The sequence below is a fragment of the Lutra lutra genome, chromosome 10 (assembly GCF_902655055.1).
Source record: "Lutra lutra chromosome 10, mLutLut1.2, whole genome shotgun sequence".
Lineage (NCBI taxonomy): Eukaryota > Metazoa > Chordata > Mammalia > Carnivora > Mustelidae > Lutra > Lutra lutra.
The window spans coordinates 110248374-110263512 of NC_062287.1; the positions used below are offsets into that span (position 1 = coordinate 110248374).

The 15139-nt window shown below is 49.7% G+C and overlaps 1 protein-coding gene across 5 annotated transcripts in view; it reads right to left on the minus strand.

Annotated features, from left to right (window-relative positions):
* Positions 1-13650, minus strand: part of TESMIN (testis expressed metallothionein like protein) — a 37795-nt gene extending 24145 nt beyond the window's left edge. For 3 of the 5 annotated variants that reach the window (XM_047690582.1, XM_047690583.1, XM_047690584.1), the window contains exons 1-5: positions 12480-13151; positions 9330-9488; positions 7323-7443; positions 5193-5269; positions 1028-1119 (exon numbers count right to left, since the gene is read on the minus strand). In XM_047690582.1, coding sequence (XP_047546538.1) covers positions 1028-1119; positions 5193-5269; positions 7323-7443; positions 9330-9488; positions 12480-13067 — 1037 coding nt within the window. In that variant the 5' untranslated portion in view covers positions 13068-13151. Of the gene's footprint in view, positions 1-1023; positions 1120-5192; positions 5270-7322; positions 7444-9329; positions 9489-12479; positions 13152-13618 lie in introns of those variants that run through there. The other 2 variants (XM_047690581.1, XM_047690585.1) reach the window with 2 other exon arrangements.
* Positions 13651-15139: the final 1489 nt, after the last annotated feature.

The following is a 15139-nucleotide window of genomic DNA, read 5'->3' on the forward strand; positions in this document are numbered from 1 at the left end:
ATGATGATAGGACCGAGTACAATACCAGCAACGACACACCCTCCCTGATCCGTGCCCAAGAGAGTGGTCAGGGAGGATGCCCAATCCCAGTAAATGAACCGAAAGTCACCTGCTGAGCCTCCGGGCGACAACCACTGAAAGACGGACTGCTGAAACCGCAGCAGCCGCGACCCACGTGAGCCCCCGGCACACTCCCGCGGCAACACAGTGGGGAAGGCATCAGTACCTGCCAAGTGGTTCTCAGGGCCTTTCTCGCGGTCCCCAGACAGCCCTCCTCCCCCTCACCGACACCACAACCAGCACCGCGGGGGCCCGGAGAGCCCCAGAGCCCACAGTGGACGTTTCACAGACTGCTTGACCCGAGGGGGATATCCGACCACTGCGTGCCGCAAGCTCACGGAGGCGGGAGTGGACCGATCTCCATAACCACCTCAAGGATCCACAAGCAGAAAGGGCTGCCGCGTCCACTGTTCGCATGTGAAAGTTAACTCAACAAGGAATTCCAACCAGCTTGGTTAGTTTAATTAGTTACAATTATAGATACAGCTTTCAAATGGCAAGACAAGGCCCCAGCTAAGGACAGCCCACATCCTCGTGGAGACCGTGAGCGTCGGCACCTGCCTCCAAATGCGGGCTGACCCAGCAGGGGCGTGGCGGCCCGTAAAGGCACACTCAGACCATGGTCAAGGTTAAGTGGCTGCCACATCATTACTTATGTTGATGATTGCGAGAAACAGAGCATCTCTGTTTAAACTGATGTGAGACCAAGACAGAGCTCTGGATGGTGGTGGGCCCTGAAATACCAGCGCGGACAGTGGACAGCATGGAAGCCCTTCCAGCCACAAACCAGACACACACAGCGACACAGATGGTACCACTGCTTCATATAAAATACAGTTTTTAGAGGTCACGAAGGTTTACTGGTAAAGCTGATTTTTAGAACTTAGAAAAAAAACACCACAGTACCCAAAAGCCTCTTAAACTCTTGTACTAAAGTAAGTGACAACTGATTGCTGTTCATCCTTACCCAGCCAAGGTGAGCTTTGGTGGTCCTGGGAGAGCAGATCCCGAAGGGAAAGCAGACCCGTTGACTAGGGATGGTAAGCCTCCGTTTTCAAGCTGTAGAAAGTCAAAGACAAACATATTTCTAATTAGAACGTGTTTCATAAGTTCTGTCCAGTGAACATCTAGGTCCAGACAAAAATGACTGGTTTTCTTCTGGAGGTTTATATCACAATGGCCTGACGTTAGGCCCTGCCACCATGACGGTTCCCTTCCCCCTGGAGTGGGCTCCAGCACAGGCTTCTCTGCAGCAGTGGGCGAGCCCAGCCCAGTGTGTCCCAGAACCACCTGGCCACTCAGGCCCGGGGAGGGGAGAGTCCTGCCTGTGTGGACCAGGTGTAGGGGGTAAGGATGCGGGGCTTGGCCAACCACACACATCTGTTGGGCACTGGCCGTACACACTGGAATGGACAGTTTTTTTCATTTTTATGACTACAAATTGTGAGTTAAATTAAATCACAAACTTCTGCACTAACTTCTGTACACTGAAACTGTTCTTTAATTATGATGACATTCCTGGTATAACTTAAGAGCCCTGGACATCTAAGGTCTTATCAACCATCAGTGTCTCATCTAGTCAAAAAAAAAAGAAAAAAATTGTAGCTGGTTTCAACAAATCCAAAATACATGTCACAACCTCTGTCCCCTCTGTGTCTTTGCTTTCCAGCCTCTCATTTATCTTTCTTTCTATTACTCGTTAGCATGGCTCACAGATGATCGTCCCAAGAAAAAGAAAGTGTAGCAAAGTCAGCAATGACCTCATGCTCTTCTTATGGGAAGCCTGAAGACATGTAAAGAATTGCATAAATTCAGGTTTTGAGATGATTTGCATATATCACACTTCAATACCCTATCCTTGTCCCTTCCTCCCCGAACACTTGAAATTTCAAAGTCAGTTTTATATAAAAAGTATAGTCTTGGGGGGCGCCTGGCCTGCTGAGTCAGAAGGGTACGTGACTCTTGATCTCAGGGTCATGAGTTTGAGCCCCACGTTGGGTGTAGAGATTACTTAAATAAGTAAAACTTTTTTTTTTTTTTAAACTACAGTTTTGGAGAAACAAACCTTTTGTTCATTCTATTTATTTTCTCTCTTCTGCCTCTTATTGTGTGTCATCACTGCCTGTGGGACTTGAAGACCCTGAGAAGCCACTCTGGGTCCACGTCCTTGAGCACAAGGCCCCATCCTCTAGGGATCCCCATCCCCCCAGGGAGCCTCACCCAGGAGCCCCTTTCTTCTGCTGGGGGCTCTGTCCTCCTCAGTCAATTTACAGGAGGGCAGTGTCCACAAGTTACCTGAAACCGTCTCTTTCCCTTCACCCAGACACCGGTGGGGCCCATGTTCCCAGAGGTGGTCGGAAGTTTGGGATTCCTTTTGAGAAAGGATTTCACAGTTCTCAGGATTGAGGCAATCCTTCGCATAAATGGGGGTACAATTTCTCCTTTCCCCTTTGCTTATTTAGTCCCAAAGTAAAGCAGAGAAAAGGGGATGACTTCAGGACGGCATAGGTAGTTAATCTAAACAACTTTATGCTGGAACCCACGACCTTCTTCAGCAAGGCTGGCCACCTAGGAGCAGAGGCGGAAACTCTCAGGCAGTCTTCTCAGTCACATCACCTTGGCTCTTGCTAAAATGAAGATTCTGGGTCAGTGAGTCTGGGGCAGGGCCTGAGATCCTGCATTTCTGTCAAGTTCCCAGATAATGCCCAGGTTCCTAGTCCATGCACCACACTGTGAGTAGCAAAGTGCTTAAAAACTATAAGGAATTTGGGGGAGCGTGCGACTCTTGATCTCATGGCTGTGAGTTTAAGCCCCATGGTGGGCATAGAGATTACTTAAAAATAAAATCTTTAAAAATATACAGAATTAGGGGGTGCCTGGGTGGCTCAGTGGGTTAAGCCGCTGCCTTCAGCTCAGGTCATGATCTCAGGGTCCTGGGATCGAGCCCCGCATCGGGCTCTCTGCTCAGCAGGGAGCCTGCTTCCTCCTCCCTGTCTGCCTGCCTCTCTGCCTGCTTGTGAACTCTCTCTGTCAAATAAATAAATAAATAAATCTTTAAAAAATATACAGAATTGGGAGTTTGGCAAGGAAGCAGCAAATGTATGGCTAAAGGGATTGCCTCAAGGTCACACCAGCTAGAGGTCAGGGGCAGTCAACACCAGGACAAGAATAACACAGCCAAGAAAAGATGAGGAGGAGGTGGAAAGCAAGAGGCTGCGGTCCGAAGAACCACTTCTAGGGCACAACCTTAGCGGTAGAGCAAGTCCAGCGTGTGCCTGCCTGGTTGGGGCTGACACAGTGGGGAAAGGAAGGCGGGAGGAGTGGAGGCAGCCAGGAGGCGGGAGGCTTGTGTGCAGGACCCGCGAGAGTCTGCCTCGGGCGCTCCTGGGGTCACAGCTCAGGACCTCCCGCACTGACCACTACAATATTGAGAAATACTTATTTACCCACTCGACAAACATCCGACTCTGCTTATACCTGCTGCCTCACGGGTCTCCTCTGGTCTCAAGGACTTAAATGCCATCTACGCCCTGGTGACTTCTTCCCTCCAGCCCAGACCTTCCACACACTGATCTCCAGGCCCACATGTCCCACCCCTGCCCACCATTGCCACTCAGATGTCTCAAATGTAACACGTCAAGGCCAGGGAACTCCTAGTCTCCCTCATAAGACATGCACTACCCTCAGCTCTCTTGATGGAAACACCATCTTTCTGTTTGTTCTGGCTGAAAACCGTGGGGGCATCCATGATCGATCTCTCTCTCTCTCTCTCTCTCTCTCGCATCCCACATCCAGCCCATCACAAGCCCTGCCAGCCTGTAGGGGATCCGGATAAGCTGTTTCTGCTCCACTGGCCCCGCCTGGTCTGAGCGGCTATCATCTCTGCCCCGCGCCGCGCCACTGCGCACTATGGGACTCTCCCAGTGGTAGGCCCCCTACACCCACTTGGCCCCCACCCTTCCCCCAGCCCTATGCTTCCTTCTCGTCCGCTCCCTTCTGCCGCCTTCCTCTTGCACACTCCATCCCCTCCCCCGGCTGCCTCCTCACTGTCTCTACAGCAGGTTGACCCCGTGTTGTGCTCTTCGGCTTGCCTGGAATGTTCTCCCCCGGGATGGTCACACAGCTCTCCCTCTCCTCTCAAGATTTTGCTCAAGCATCACCTTCTCGATGGCACCACCCGTGGCTGGCATCCTGCCTTGCCCCGCAGAAGCTCTGTACCCGATGCCCGTCCTCTGCTCTCCTGGCACACAATATAGTTTATTTACTACATTTGCCCATGTTGTCTGTCTCCCACACTAAAATGTAGGCTGCAGGGGGCAGAGTCACATGTTTTCTTTTGTTTTGTTTGGGGGCATCACTCAGCATTGGCTCACTGATCTGGTCCAAGTGCTCAGACCAGCACCGGCCCTACGGAAAGTCGCTCTGTGTGACCGCCCTGTATGTGCCAGGCTTCGTTCCAGGTCTCAGTTTACAGAGACAAACTAGGCTCACAAAATCTCTACTCCTGCGGACCCGGCATACCCGTGGGGAGATGCAGACAAACAGACAAACCAGAAGAACGCAAGACCGTGACAGTGCTGGGCAGAGAAGCAGACAGGTGCAGTGACAGTGACTGGCTGTCAACACTGGGGAGTCATGAAAGTCTCTTTTGGGGTAGTGACATTTTATATCAAGACTTAGGCAAAATAACACATTTGTCTTATATTTAGTATGTGCATATTGTGGTACAATCATAAAAGCATTTTAAACTCTAAAAAAGCATTTCCATTCTACAGAGGAAGGTGAGGAATGTTCTACACCAAATGGGTGGTGTGTCCTGCTAGATGGACAGCAGGGCTGCAAAAAATGAGCTCAACAAATGGGGTTTCAGAAGGTTGGTCTGATGGCTGTAGGAAAGTGCAAGAAAGCCCACAGGGTTGGCTCAGAATTGCTTTGAACCTGTGCCACTGCCTCCCAACCCCCAGTGTCTGACCCAGCAGCGAAGGTATGGAACACATAGTAAAGGTTTCACTGTCGATTTTAAAACAGAGGATAAATTACATTTCCTGAGTAATTCCAACTTCAACAATTGAAATTTTAGGAGAAAATAGTGCCCAACTGTATTTTTTTTAAAAATTAAAACAATGACTCACTTGTTGTGTAATGAGATTTAATTTTGCTGGTACTGGCAAAAATCTTCCTACTAAAGTAGTCATTGGTTTAGGGACATCTGTAAGGAAGACAATTAAAATTAATCGATTCCTTTTCTACCTGCACGTGGAAGAAAGTACAAAAATGATCATGTATCATGGATTTATCATGTGCAAAATCATTTAAACTTATCTTGATCCTATTTGTTTTTTATTCTGTAAAAACTTTTGAGTCATTATTATTATTATTTTTTTTTTACAGATTACACCTTTTTCTTGGTCCTAAAGCTGCTTAATTTAAGCTTCCAGGGTTAGTCTAATATGCTAAAAACAAAACGAAACAAAACTATGGCTAGTGCCCAAATTCCCATGCTCTGGCTCCGTGCCAAACACCCCCCCCCCCCCCCCCAGCCCCAGCAAACTTGCCAGGGAGGCCCTGGATCCGTCCCACTTTCAAGGAAGACACAGCGACATCTGTTGGACATCGTGTGAACTACTTTCAATTTATATGTATTCTTTTTTTCAAATGGTTACTAATTTGCTAGGATGTAAATACTTATTAGGCTCTTTGGACCAAACTATTTAGCTAATGGAACGGATTCGTATATCTTTGGTGTAAGTGTGCCGTGGAAAACATTCCTGACACACCGAAGGCCCTGCAAACCTCAGTGCTCCCGAGCAGAGGCGGAGGGAGAAACGTGTCTTCAGTCACTGACCAGCTGAACACATCCCCTGCTCCGGGCTCACGCATCCTTTGAGCGATGTTACCTTGACACTTCTGTAACCAGGATGTGTTTATCTCATGCTGGTATTTCATACGTCCATGGTGACGAGATTATGATTCTATGACAAGGAAGTAGTTTTGGAGAACACCATATAAAGCCTTTCCTTTTGTGGATCTAAAGGCATTAGGACTGGGTCATGTTCCAGAAGGAGGGGAATTAGGAAAGAAGCCTCCCCTGCTTGTGCAGAGGATCATATGTCGCTCTGACCTACAGGAGATGGAGCCAGAAGACCGTGGGGGGCATGGACAAAGGGCTTCTGGAAGACTAAACTCCACCCCTGATTCTGTACCACAGAAAAGCAAATGTCTTGAAGACATTTTATCTGTCCCTAAATAAAGAGACTATCAGTTTGGAACAGGAGTTACAGTATTTCCTCTAGCCCTGAACTCTGTAGTGCCACTGAAATGACATTTGTACTTAATATTAATTTAAATTACCAGCAAGTACGGCATGGGGAACCCAGTCAGTAATATCGCATCAACTTTGTGTAGCAGCAAATGGTGACTAGACTTACTGCGCTGATCGTTTCCCGTGTATACAAACTTCAAATCACTATGTTGTACAAACAAAACTAATATAATGTGGTAGGTGGATTATACTTCAACAACAACAAAAACAAAAATAAATAAAACATTGACAAGATCAGCAAAATATCTGATAATTAAAATATTCTGATTAACTCAAGATTTAGACTAACACGATTATGTATACAATCCACACAGAGATACCTAGTTTTCAAGAATTAGGGTCTAACTTTTGTAAATACAATCCTAAGACTCTGTTATTTATTCTTTCTTTAATCACTTAAAAGTAATTTGAGGATAATTAAGGACTCCTAGGTCATATATTATTATCATGTCAGTTTAAAGATGTTTCTGAGAGAATGGCAGAGAAAAATCAGCATTTGATATATTTTAAAACTCAGTGGTGATTAAAGCATAGTCACAGTTCTCACTGATTACACAAAAACGTTTCCATTAAACTGTATACAGTGTAACCGCACCTGAACCGTCAGCCCCCTGCCCAACCTAGGGGAGGCTGACGTCCCAACCCAGTCCCCTCTCAACACATGCACATGTTGTAACAGCAGTCACATGTTAGCGTCACATGCTCTCTGCAGCTAGCAAAGTAGAGGATAACTATTCAAGAACACAATGTACATAAATTAGTCTATAAAGATTTTTGTTTCTATTCTTAGTTCACTTATAAGGGCGAACAGATTTAGCAAGTTGCCTAGTTAACAACCTAACCACCTACTTTACTTTTACTCTATATACAAAGCCAAACATAATCACTTATCAACTTACATATGATATATGACATAAGTTTTTATTAATGTACTCTGTACCTGACTGTAGATAATTATTTTGGTCTTGATACTGAGGAACCAAATGAAGAGCTTTTAGTTCTCTTGGGCCAGAATTGTCTATACACAGCATTTGTGTACCCCCTTTCAACTGGCATATCACCTAAAATGAAAAATAATGATCAGGTTTCATTTTAAAAGATATCCAGTAATACAAATCTAAATGAACTTAAATCTGAGAAAGTAACTTTAATCCAGAATTTCAGTTTTAACGGAAAACGGCAAGCTAAAATCTGTTCTCGATTTCTTACTCCACAGTAATATGTTCTCTGGAGGAACCACAGGGCAAAACCCCCCCCAGGAATTGTTTCGTGAGATGTGTTCCGGGTGTGAATGCAAGTTCCTGCTCATGCCTTCCTCTACCGGTGTCTGCCTGTGGAGGTTTAGGTCTCGGTGACTCTGCACTGAGCTGCCTTCTCCATTCTTACGTTCCACTGTCTGCCTCAATGAAGAGTGTGGTGATCCGCCCCACCCCAGCCCCACTAGATCCAGTCAACTGGAGGAAAAGACTTCGTCCCCGACTCCACCTCTGGAGCTGGTCACATTCTTAGAATAATCTTATATTTCATGAGGTATCTTTCCTGCACTCTCAGATCACCTCGCTGGATTCTGACCATAGATGATTCCTCAGTGAGCCAGGTAGGTCCGTGAGTCAAAGACACCAGTCAAGCAAAGCACAGATGGAACCTTCCTGGGGCGCAGTCCCATCCCAGACAGCGCAGCATGCATGTGAAGGCAAGAGAAATCAGAGTTTCTGCCCCGACAGCTACTAATGCTGACGGTAAAACCACGGATACTCAGAGAAACTGCGGTTTCCAACTCTAGGTTGCCTTTGGGTTTCCCAGACAGGAAACCCCAAGTAAGCACCCAGGATCGATGTTAGCAGAATGACACCTGTAGAACCAATGTTAACAAAGGGCTGGTCACTGGCTCAAACCTTCACATCACCTTGATGTTGGATAAGAGGCTAGTGTTCATGTTGGGTTGGCATTTTATTTGTAGTCAGAGGATAAAGTTATAGTCACACACACACGGAGGTACACAAAACTGGGAGAAAGAATGGGTTCTCCTGGGCTCTGCCATGCCCTCCCCGCCAGGAGTGTGTGCATGCTACTCAGTAGCCTGGTGTAACTAGAAGAATTATCCTGCTCACCTGCTCCAGGCGTCACGGACAAGCTCTGCTCTCAGAACCCACACACCCGAGCAGAAGCACAGACAGGCAGGCAGTACTGGTACACGCCACAGCTAAGCCAACGTTCGTGACGAGCTCATTTTCAAGTTAACTCCTAGTTAAAGGATGTGCCTTAGAGCTTAGGTCACCCTTCTTGGGGTAAAGAGCTGCAAGGGAAAAGGCGGCCTCTGGTTCTTTGGACTGTTAGCTAGAGGAAGAGTCAGGGCCTGATTCTCCTCCTTCCTAGTCCTCACTCACCACACTCAGACCTGGGGTCCCAGAGGCACCACCTACAGGCAGACCATGTAACATCTCTCTTTTCTTATCCATGAAATGTAGATAAAAATAATGGCTAGCCTACAGCGTTGACAGGAGGATTAAATGAACCACACAGGTTACGGACTATGTCATGCGAGTGTCACTTGGTATTATTAGGAATTTGGAGGCAGGCAGGAAGGGAAACAGCCACAGAACCCCCAGCTCCCTCTACCCGCCAACCTGCCAAACCACACAGTTCTAAAGGCTGCCCCAGCCCAAGGGGACTTGGGGCTACCCTCCTTAGCAAGGACCACAATGTCCTAATCTTTGTTTGGTTTGCTAAGACCCAGGAACTGGGAATTCCAGAGGTGAACAGAGCATTACATGGTTTTAATTATGTTCCTCTTTTGATAGAGGAGACAATCAGAACTGCGGACTCAATAAGGAAACAGAATGGAAAAACAGTGACTGAAATCGACGATTCCTATTGAATTAGCAATGATCAGAATCAAACATTTAAGATAATGTCAGTTAAGACACATTTTCTTTGGCGTCGTTACCATTGGGTTAGAGTCTTTCTTGTGAGAGCAGCCAGAGGCGTCCTCGGCTTCTTGCGACGAGGGGAACTTGCAACAGGATTCTGGACCAAGAGGGTTCTGAAAAGTTGCTTCCTCAGGATTGTTACTTATAATTGTACCACCTGCTTCCTTTATTTCCACCTAAAAAAAAAAAGCAATTGTTATTTTAGAAACCACACTGTGGACACCGGTTTTCACGGTTGCGTACTGTTTGTAAAGGAAAGAGCACCCGTAGCTTTACTTCTCTCCCTGTCATTCTCCCTATGTGGGGGCAATGAGGAGGAGTGGTAAGTTCTCTGATCAGCCTCACAGGGGAGGAAGGACCCTGAGGACCAAACCCATCTGCCCACGAAATGCACAGGTGAACTTTCAACGCGGCGCTCATGCTGCCTCCAGCACACGGCATGAGGAACTGAGGAGATGCCCCAGCTGGCCGCGGGCCCCTCAAGGGGCCCAACAGCCCCCCCCCCTTCTCTAGGACCTGGCAGACTCGAGGGATCTTCCTTAACCTGGCCTCCAAGCTGGCCCTTTCTCACCGTTCCTAGAGTGTGCTCCTTAGGTTGTATGAAATGCTCCAGTTGATTTGTTTTCTTCTCAAGAAGCCTCCAACCCTTGCCAACATATCAGATTTAATATTGATCGCGTATTTACAGCAGAGCTCACAATTACATAACAGCGGCATCCTGACTGGACGGCAGGACTGTAACAGATGCTAAGGGCCTGGGGAAAGGCCAGCTTTGTCTCTAAGCCATCTTCTGCAACAGCTGCCAGCTCACCGACACGCGGCAAGGTCACCAGCAAGACGGCAAAATGCCAGTGATACTGCTGAAAACTGGTGAAATTTAAAAACTAAAGACTCAATGGTTAAAAAAATACCATCAGATTTGAGGGTTCCAAAATTGTGAGGATTCTTTCTACATTTGCTAAGAATGCAAGGAGGATTGGGATGGCATCGGCCAACCCCTCCTGAACCTCCACTAGCCCTAGAGTGCCCATTGCAGAGTGCAGGGGAGCTCCCCAGAGGCCAGGAGGCAGGTCCTTCCAAAAAGACGGGATTCTAGGGTAACATTCTGAAGACCTCATTTAAAAATCACAGCACGGGGGCGCCTGGGTGGCTCAGTGGGTTAAGCCTCTGCCCTCAGCTCTGGTCATGATCTCCGGGTCCTGGGATCAAGCCCTGTGTTGGGCTTTCTGCTTGGCAGAAAGGCAGGGAGCCTGCTTCCTCCTCTCTCTCTACCTGCCTGCCTGTCTACTTGTGATCTCTGTCAAATAAATAAATAAAATCTTCAAAAAATAATAAAAACAATAAAATCACAGCACAGATCACGATCTTTCTAGGTGTGGCTGTGGATGCAAACTTGGAGATGTCCAACAAATAGTGAAGTCAGCGACCCGCACAGATGATAATTACTGGCAGTTTCCTTATTAGCACAGCAGACCGGCATGAAGGTATAAATCTTTAAAAAGAAGAAGGTTTAGCTGTGTTTCAAGTTATGGCTTTATTTCGATAATTCACATTTTATAGAAGGAGAAAATTTTAAATTTTCTTCTGCTTTCTGCTTTAAGGAACTTGCCAGGCTGGTGCCCTCAGAGTTCAGATTGAATTTCCCACCCTATAATTAACACGTACTTGCACAGCAAATGTATCAGCTCCTCTGCTGCAGGCGACTATGATCTGAACTACTTACACTCAGTGAAGTCCCATTTTTACAGAAGAGATATGAACAAAGGTCAATGTGGGAATGAATTTCTAGAAAAAGGAAATGAGCAATTCATCCTCAATATTTACTTTAAAATAATCCCATTCTGTTTAAACGATAAACATGTCCATGCTGTATCTTTTTCATTTTACTAGTTAACTAGGAAATAGGCAATAATATTTTCTAAAAGCAAAGAAATATCATCCAAATAGCCTCTCCTTTATTTTGTCCAACCTACATTTTGTTAAAATTGGATTATGTTAGAAGAGAATGTGGGGTGCTGGGGTGGCTCAGTCGGTTAAACCGCTGCCTTCAGTTCAGGTCATGATCCCGGAGTCCTGGGATCGATCCCCGCATCAGGCTCCCAGCTCCACAGGGAGTCTGCTCCTCCCTCTAACCTCCTACCTTCTCATGTTCTTACTTGCTGTCTCGAATAAATAAATAAAATCTTAAGAAAAAGAGAGAGAGAATGTTATGATTTTGAGATGAGCCAGTTCTGTTCCTGTTCTGGTGAATTCTCACTGAGTCCACTTTGTAAAGCAGTCGTCCTAGACGCCCAACAGGCAAAAGGTGCCAGGAACCCCAGTCTGGCCCGGAAGCCAAACAGAGCGGCTGACACTGCAAGCCATCCGAGGAAGAGTCAAGGAAGACCTCTACTGTGGGTGATGGCTGGTAGGACCAGGCAAGCTCTAGGGCTCCCAGTGTGTAAGTGGAGAGGGTGGTGGAGGCCCAGCCTCTCCTCCCCATCTGTCCTTTACACTAAGGAGCAGCAGCTGCACCGAAGGGAAACCAGAAAGGCAGAAATCCAAGCTCTGGAGCTATGACTTCTGATACACGAAGTTAGGCCACCCTCATCCCAACACCATCTCCAAAGTGCTCCTCAGACGTTTAACAACTTACTACTGTGATTTAAGGGCTGAGTACTCTAGCTTTTCAAACTTGATCCTCTTAGGGGGCCAGTACCCATTTCCTTGGGATCCTGTTTCCCTTAAAAATTGATTTGTTTCATTCCGGCAAGAACAAAGCAGAAAAATCACCAGTGGCAACAGCAGAAGAGGGCCATTAGCCCAGAATCAGCAGGAATTTGTGTAGACTGATTTATGTTACTTATGTTTGAGGAACAGCCCTTACTAGCAGAGAGAAGCTCCGACGTCTTGATTTCAGGATTACGTGAAAACAATCACACTGCATTTCCCAGGACATTAGCGACTCTAACATACAGGTGGGGGGAGGGTCTCTCCTAAAGCCAGTGATAGCAACAGGGGAGGCCACACACTTCCTTGCTGTTTCCCTCTTCTGCTGTCAGCCCCCCAGGATCTAATTCTCCTGCAGGGAGAATGGCCTGGCTGGGTCGGCAGGGGTGTGGGGGGGAAGCTTACAAAAGGGAGGTGCTCAGTTGGAATGAGTGACTCCAACTCAGGAGGCTACTGACCCCGGGAAAAGGCTTGTGAGGGAAATCTTGGCCCGGGCCAGCGGTCTCACTTCTCTGTTCCGGACCGGGTGACCGAGGTCCGGCGCCTGTCTCCCACATGGATCTTACTGGAATCACCCGGACCCCCGGGTGGGCACCTCCTTCCCTGGCCCAGGCGCCCAGGGGCACGACAGCAGGACTCCGGTGCGGGGCCAGCAGGGAGGACAGGAAGTGCACGTTGTAGGCCTGCGGCTGCGGGGCCACCACCGGCAGCGCGGCGTCCTCCAGGGGGCTGAGCTCGGGGAGACTCGGGTACTCCGGGAGCATCTCCTCGTCGTCGTTGCCGTCCACCGCGAGTTCCACTTTCACTTGGCTGTCACAGTCCACGTGAAGCGGGGGGTTGAACGCGTGCAGGAGGGGCTCCTTGGGCTCCGCGGAGCTCAGATACGCGTCTTTAAACACGTGGAACTCGTCCTCCTCGTGCTTCACCACCACCGGGGTTTTCAGGGTAAGGTTCTCCGAAACGAACGGACTCTCTGCACTGAAAAGGTCGGTCACGATCTCCTCCTCCGGGCCGGACATCCCTCCGAGCAGAGGGACCTCTTCCATGTCCACTGAGGGGGCCTCGGGTCGGGCATCGCCACGCACCCCTCGCCACGCGGATTCCGGCCCAGAGCCGAGCACCTGCAAGGACGCGGCCAGGTGAGGCGGGCACGGCCCCGCCCCGGCCCCGCGTCCCACGGGGGGTTCCCCCGCCCCCCGCGCCGGAGGAGGCTGGAGGCTGGCCGGGGGCGGGGGGAGGGGGTCCCTCCACTCCTGAGGGCCTGACCCGAGCTGGGTTCCCTCCATTCCTGAGGGGCTGACCGGGGAGTAAGGGGGTTCCCGCTGTCCCCGAGGGCCTGACCGGGGAGGGGGTCCCTCCATTCCCGAGGGCGTGACGGGGCCAGGGTCCCTCCATTCCCGAGGGTCCGGCCGGGGCGGGGGTCCCTCCATTCCCGAGGACCTGACCAGGGCGGGGGTCCCTCCACTCCCGAGGGTCCGACCGGGGGACCCACTGTCCCCCTCCCCGCCTGCAGATCCCTAGGCCGCGCCGGGAGACCGCGGGCAGACCCCACGGCGGCCGGACGGGCGCGGGGTCAGGCCTCCTCAGGGGCACACACCTGGGGCCTCCGCGGCTGCGGGAGCGAAGACCACCAGGGCCTGAGCGAGCAGCCCCTCACGTGCCTGCGGCCGTTGGCGGTTAGGGGCGGAGCCCGCAAGGGCGGGGCAGCGGTGGGCGGGGCCGAGCTGGGGCGGGGCGGAGGCGGGGCTCGTGGAGAGCCCGGTGACCCTGGCTGGGGTGGGGACGGGCTGCTGCGGGGAGAAGGGCCAGGAAAGACGCTCCCAGGGTCTTCAGCTCCAGCCTCACATCGGGAAACTGAGGCCCCCAGACCAGCCTGACTTCTTCAGATCAAAACCAGAATAATTTTTTTCTTCCATTGGCTCATAAACTCTATACCGGAATATATACATATATATATACATATATATATATATATGTTTTAAAGATTTTATTTATTTATTTGACAGAGAGCACAAGTCGGCACAGAGGTAGGCAGAGAGAGAAGGGAAGCAGCCTCCCTGCCGAGCAGAGAGCCTGATGCGGGGCTCGATCCCAGGACCCTAGGATCATGATCTGAGCCGAAGGCAGAGGCTTTAACCCACTGAGTCACCCAGAGGCCCTATACCGGAATATTTAAACATTACAGATAGAGCCAAAGTTCCCTTAAGAAACAGGCCATCCCCTGTCGTGCTGCCGGCCAAGGAGACACTGCAGTCAGCTGTGTATCCTTCCAGCCCTCGCAGGGCCTCACCTACAGATGCGTGCGTAGACGGCGTTTAAGCTTATGGCTGAAACAATCTCATCACGGTTGAAGTCATTTGCGTTCAGGGCAGGGCTGAGCGAGCAGTTTGGGCTTCCCAAACTGTAGGGATGGAGCAGGCAGCGGACACAAACTGAAGGGCCCTCATGAAAAACATCGGACCAGCTTGAGCAGCCGGACAAGAACATCAACCAGCAAGACTCTTACCATTCCCACATTTTCAAGGGGCAGCTCCCATGCCAGCCGATGCGCAGCCACCTGGGCCAGTCACAACCTAGCCAGACTCGAAGGCTCAGGACCTCTGGGACACTCTGAAATGCTCTTCCAGCCGGGATCAGCCGAAGCCAGCTGTGTGGTGACTCAGGCCTCCCTTCAAATCAGCCGCCTCTCGCAGCCAGCGACCTCTGCCCACACGTGATCCTCTCATCTCCCTTGGGACACTGGAGATCCTTGGAATGGCTGTCTTGGTTCTGTCGTCCTCCCACCAGATTTGAGCTCCACCCACAGCCAGAACCTCGTGGGGTCCCCGCTGTACCTAGCAGAGCTTAGCACACAGTAGGTGCTCAAGAAAGACTACCGAGAAAACTGAATTCACGCACCCACTTAGCAGATACTCGAGAACCTACTACGTATCAGACACTGTTACGGGCATGGGAGCAGGGAGAGAATGCATGAACACAGAGTGGAAACCCACAGCCCATCCTGGCAGCTGCCCTTCTCAGCCAGGTCAGTGAGTCTGGCTGACGCCAGACTGGGCCTCCTATAAGCCGCCTGCGGTCTCTCTCCAAAGGTCTCCAGCTCCTGGACTTCCACCCCTGA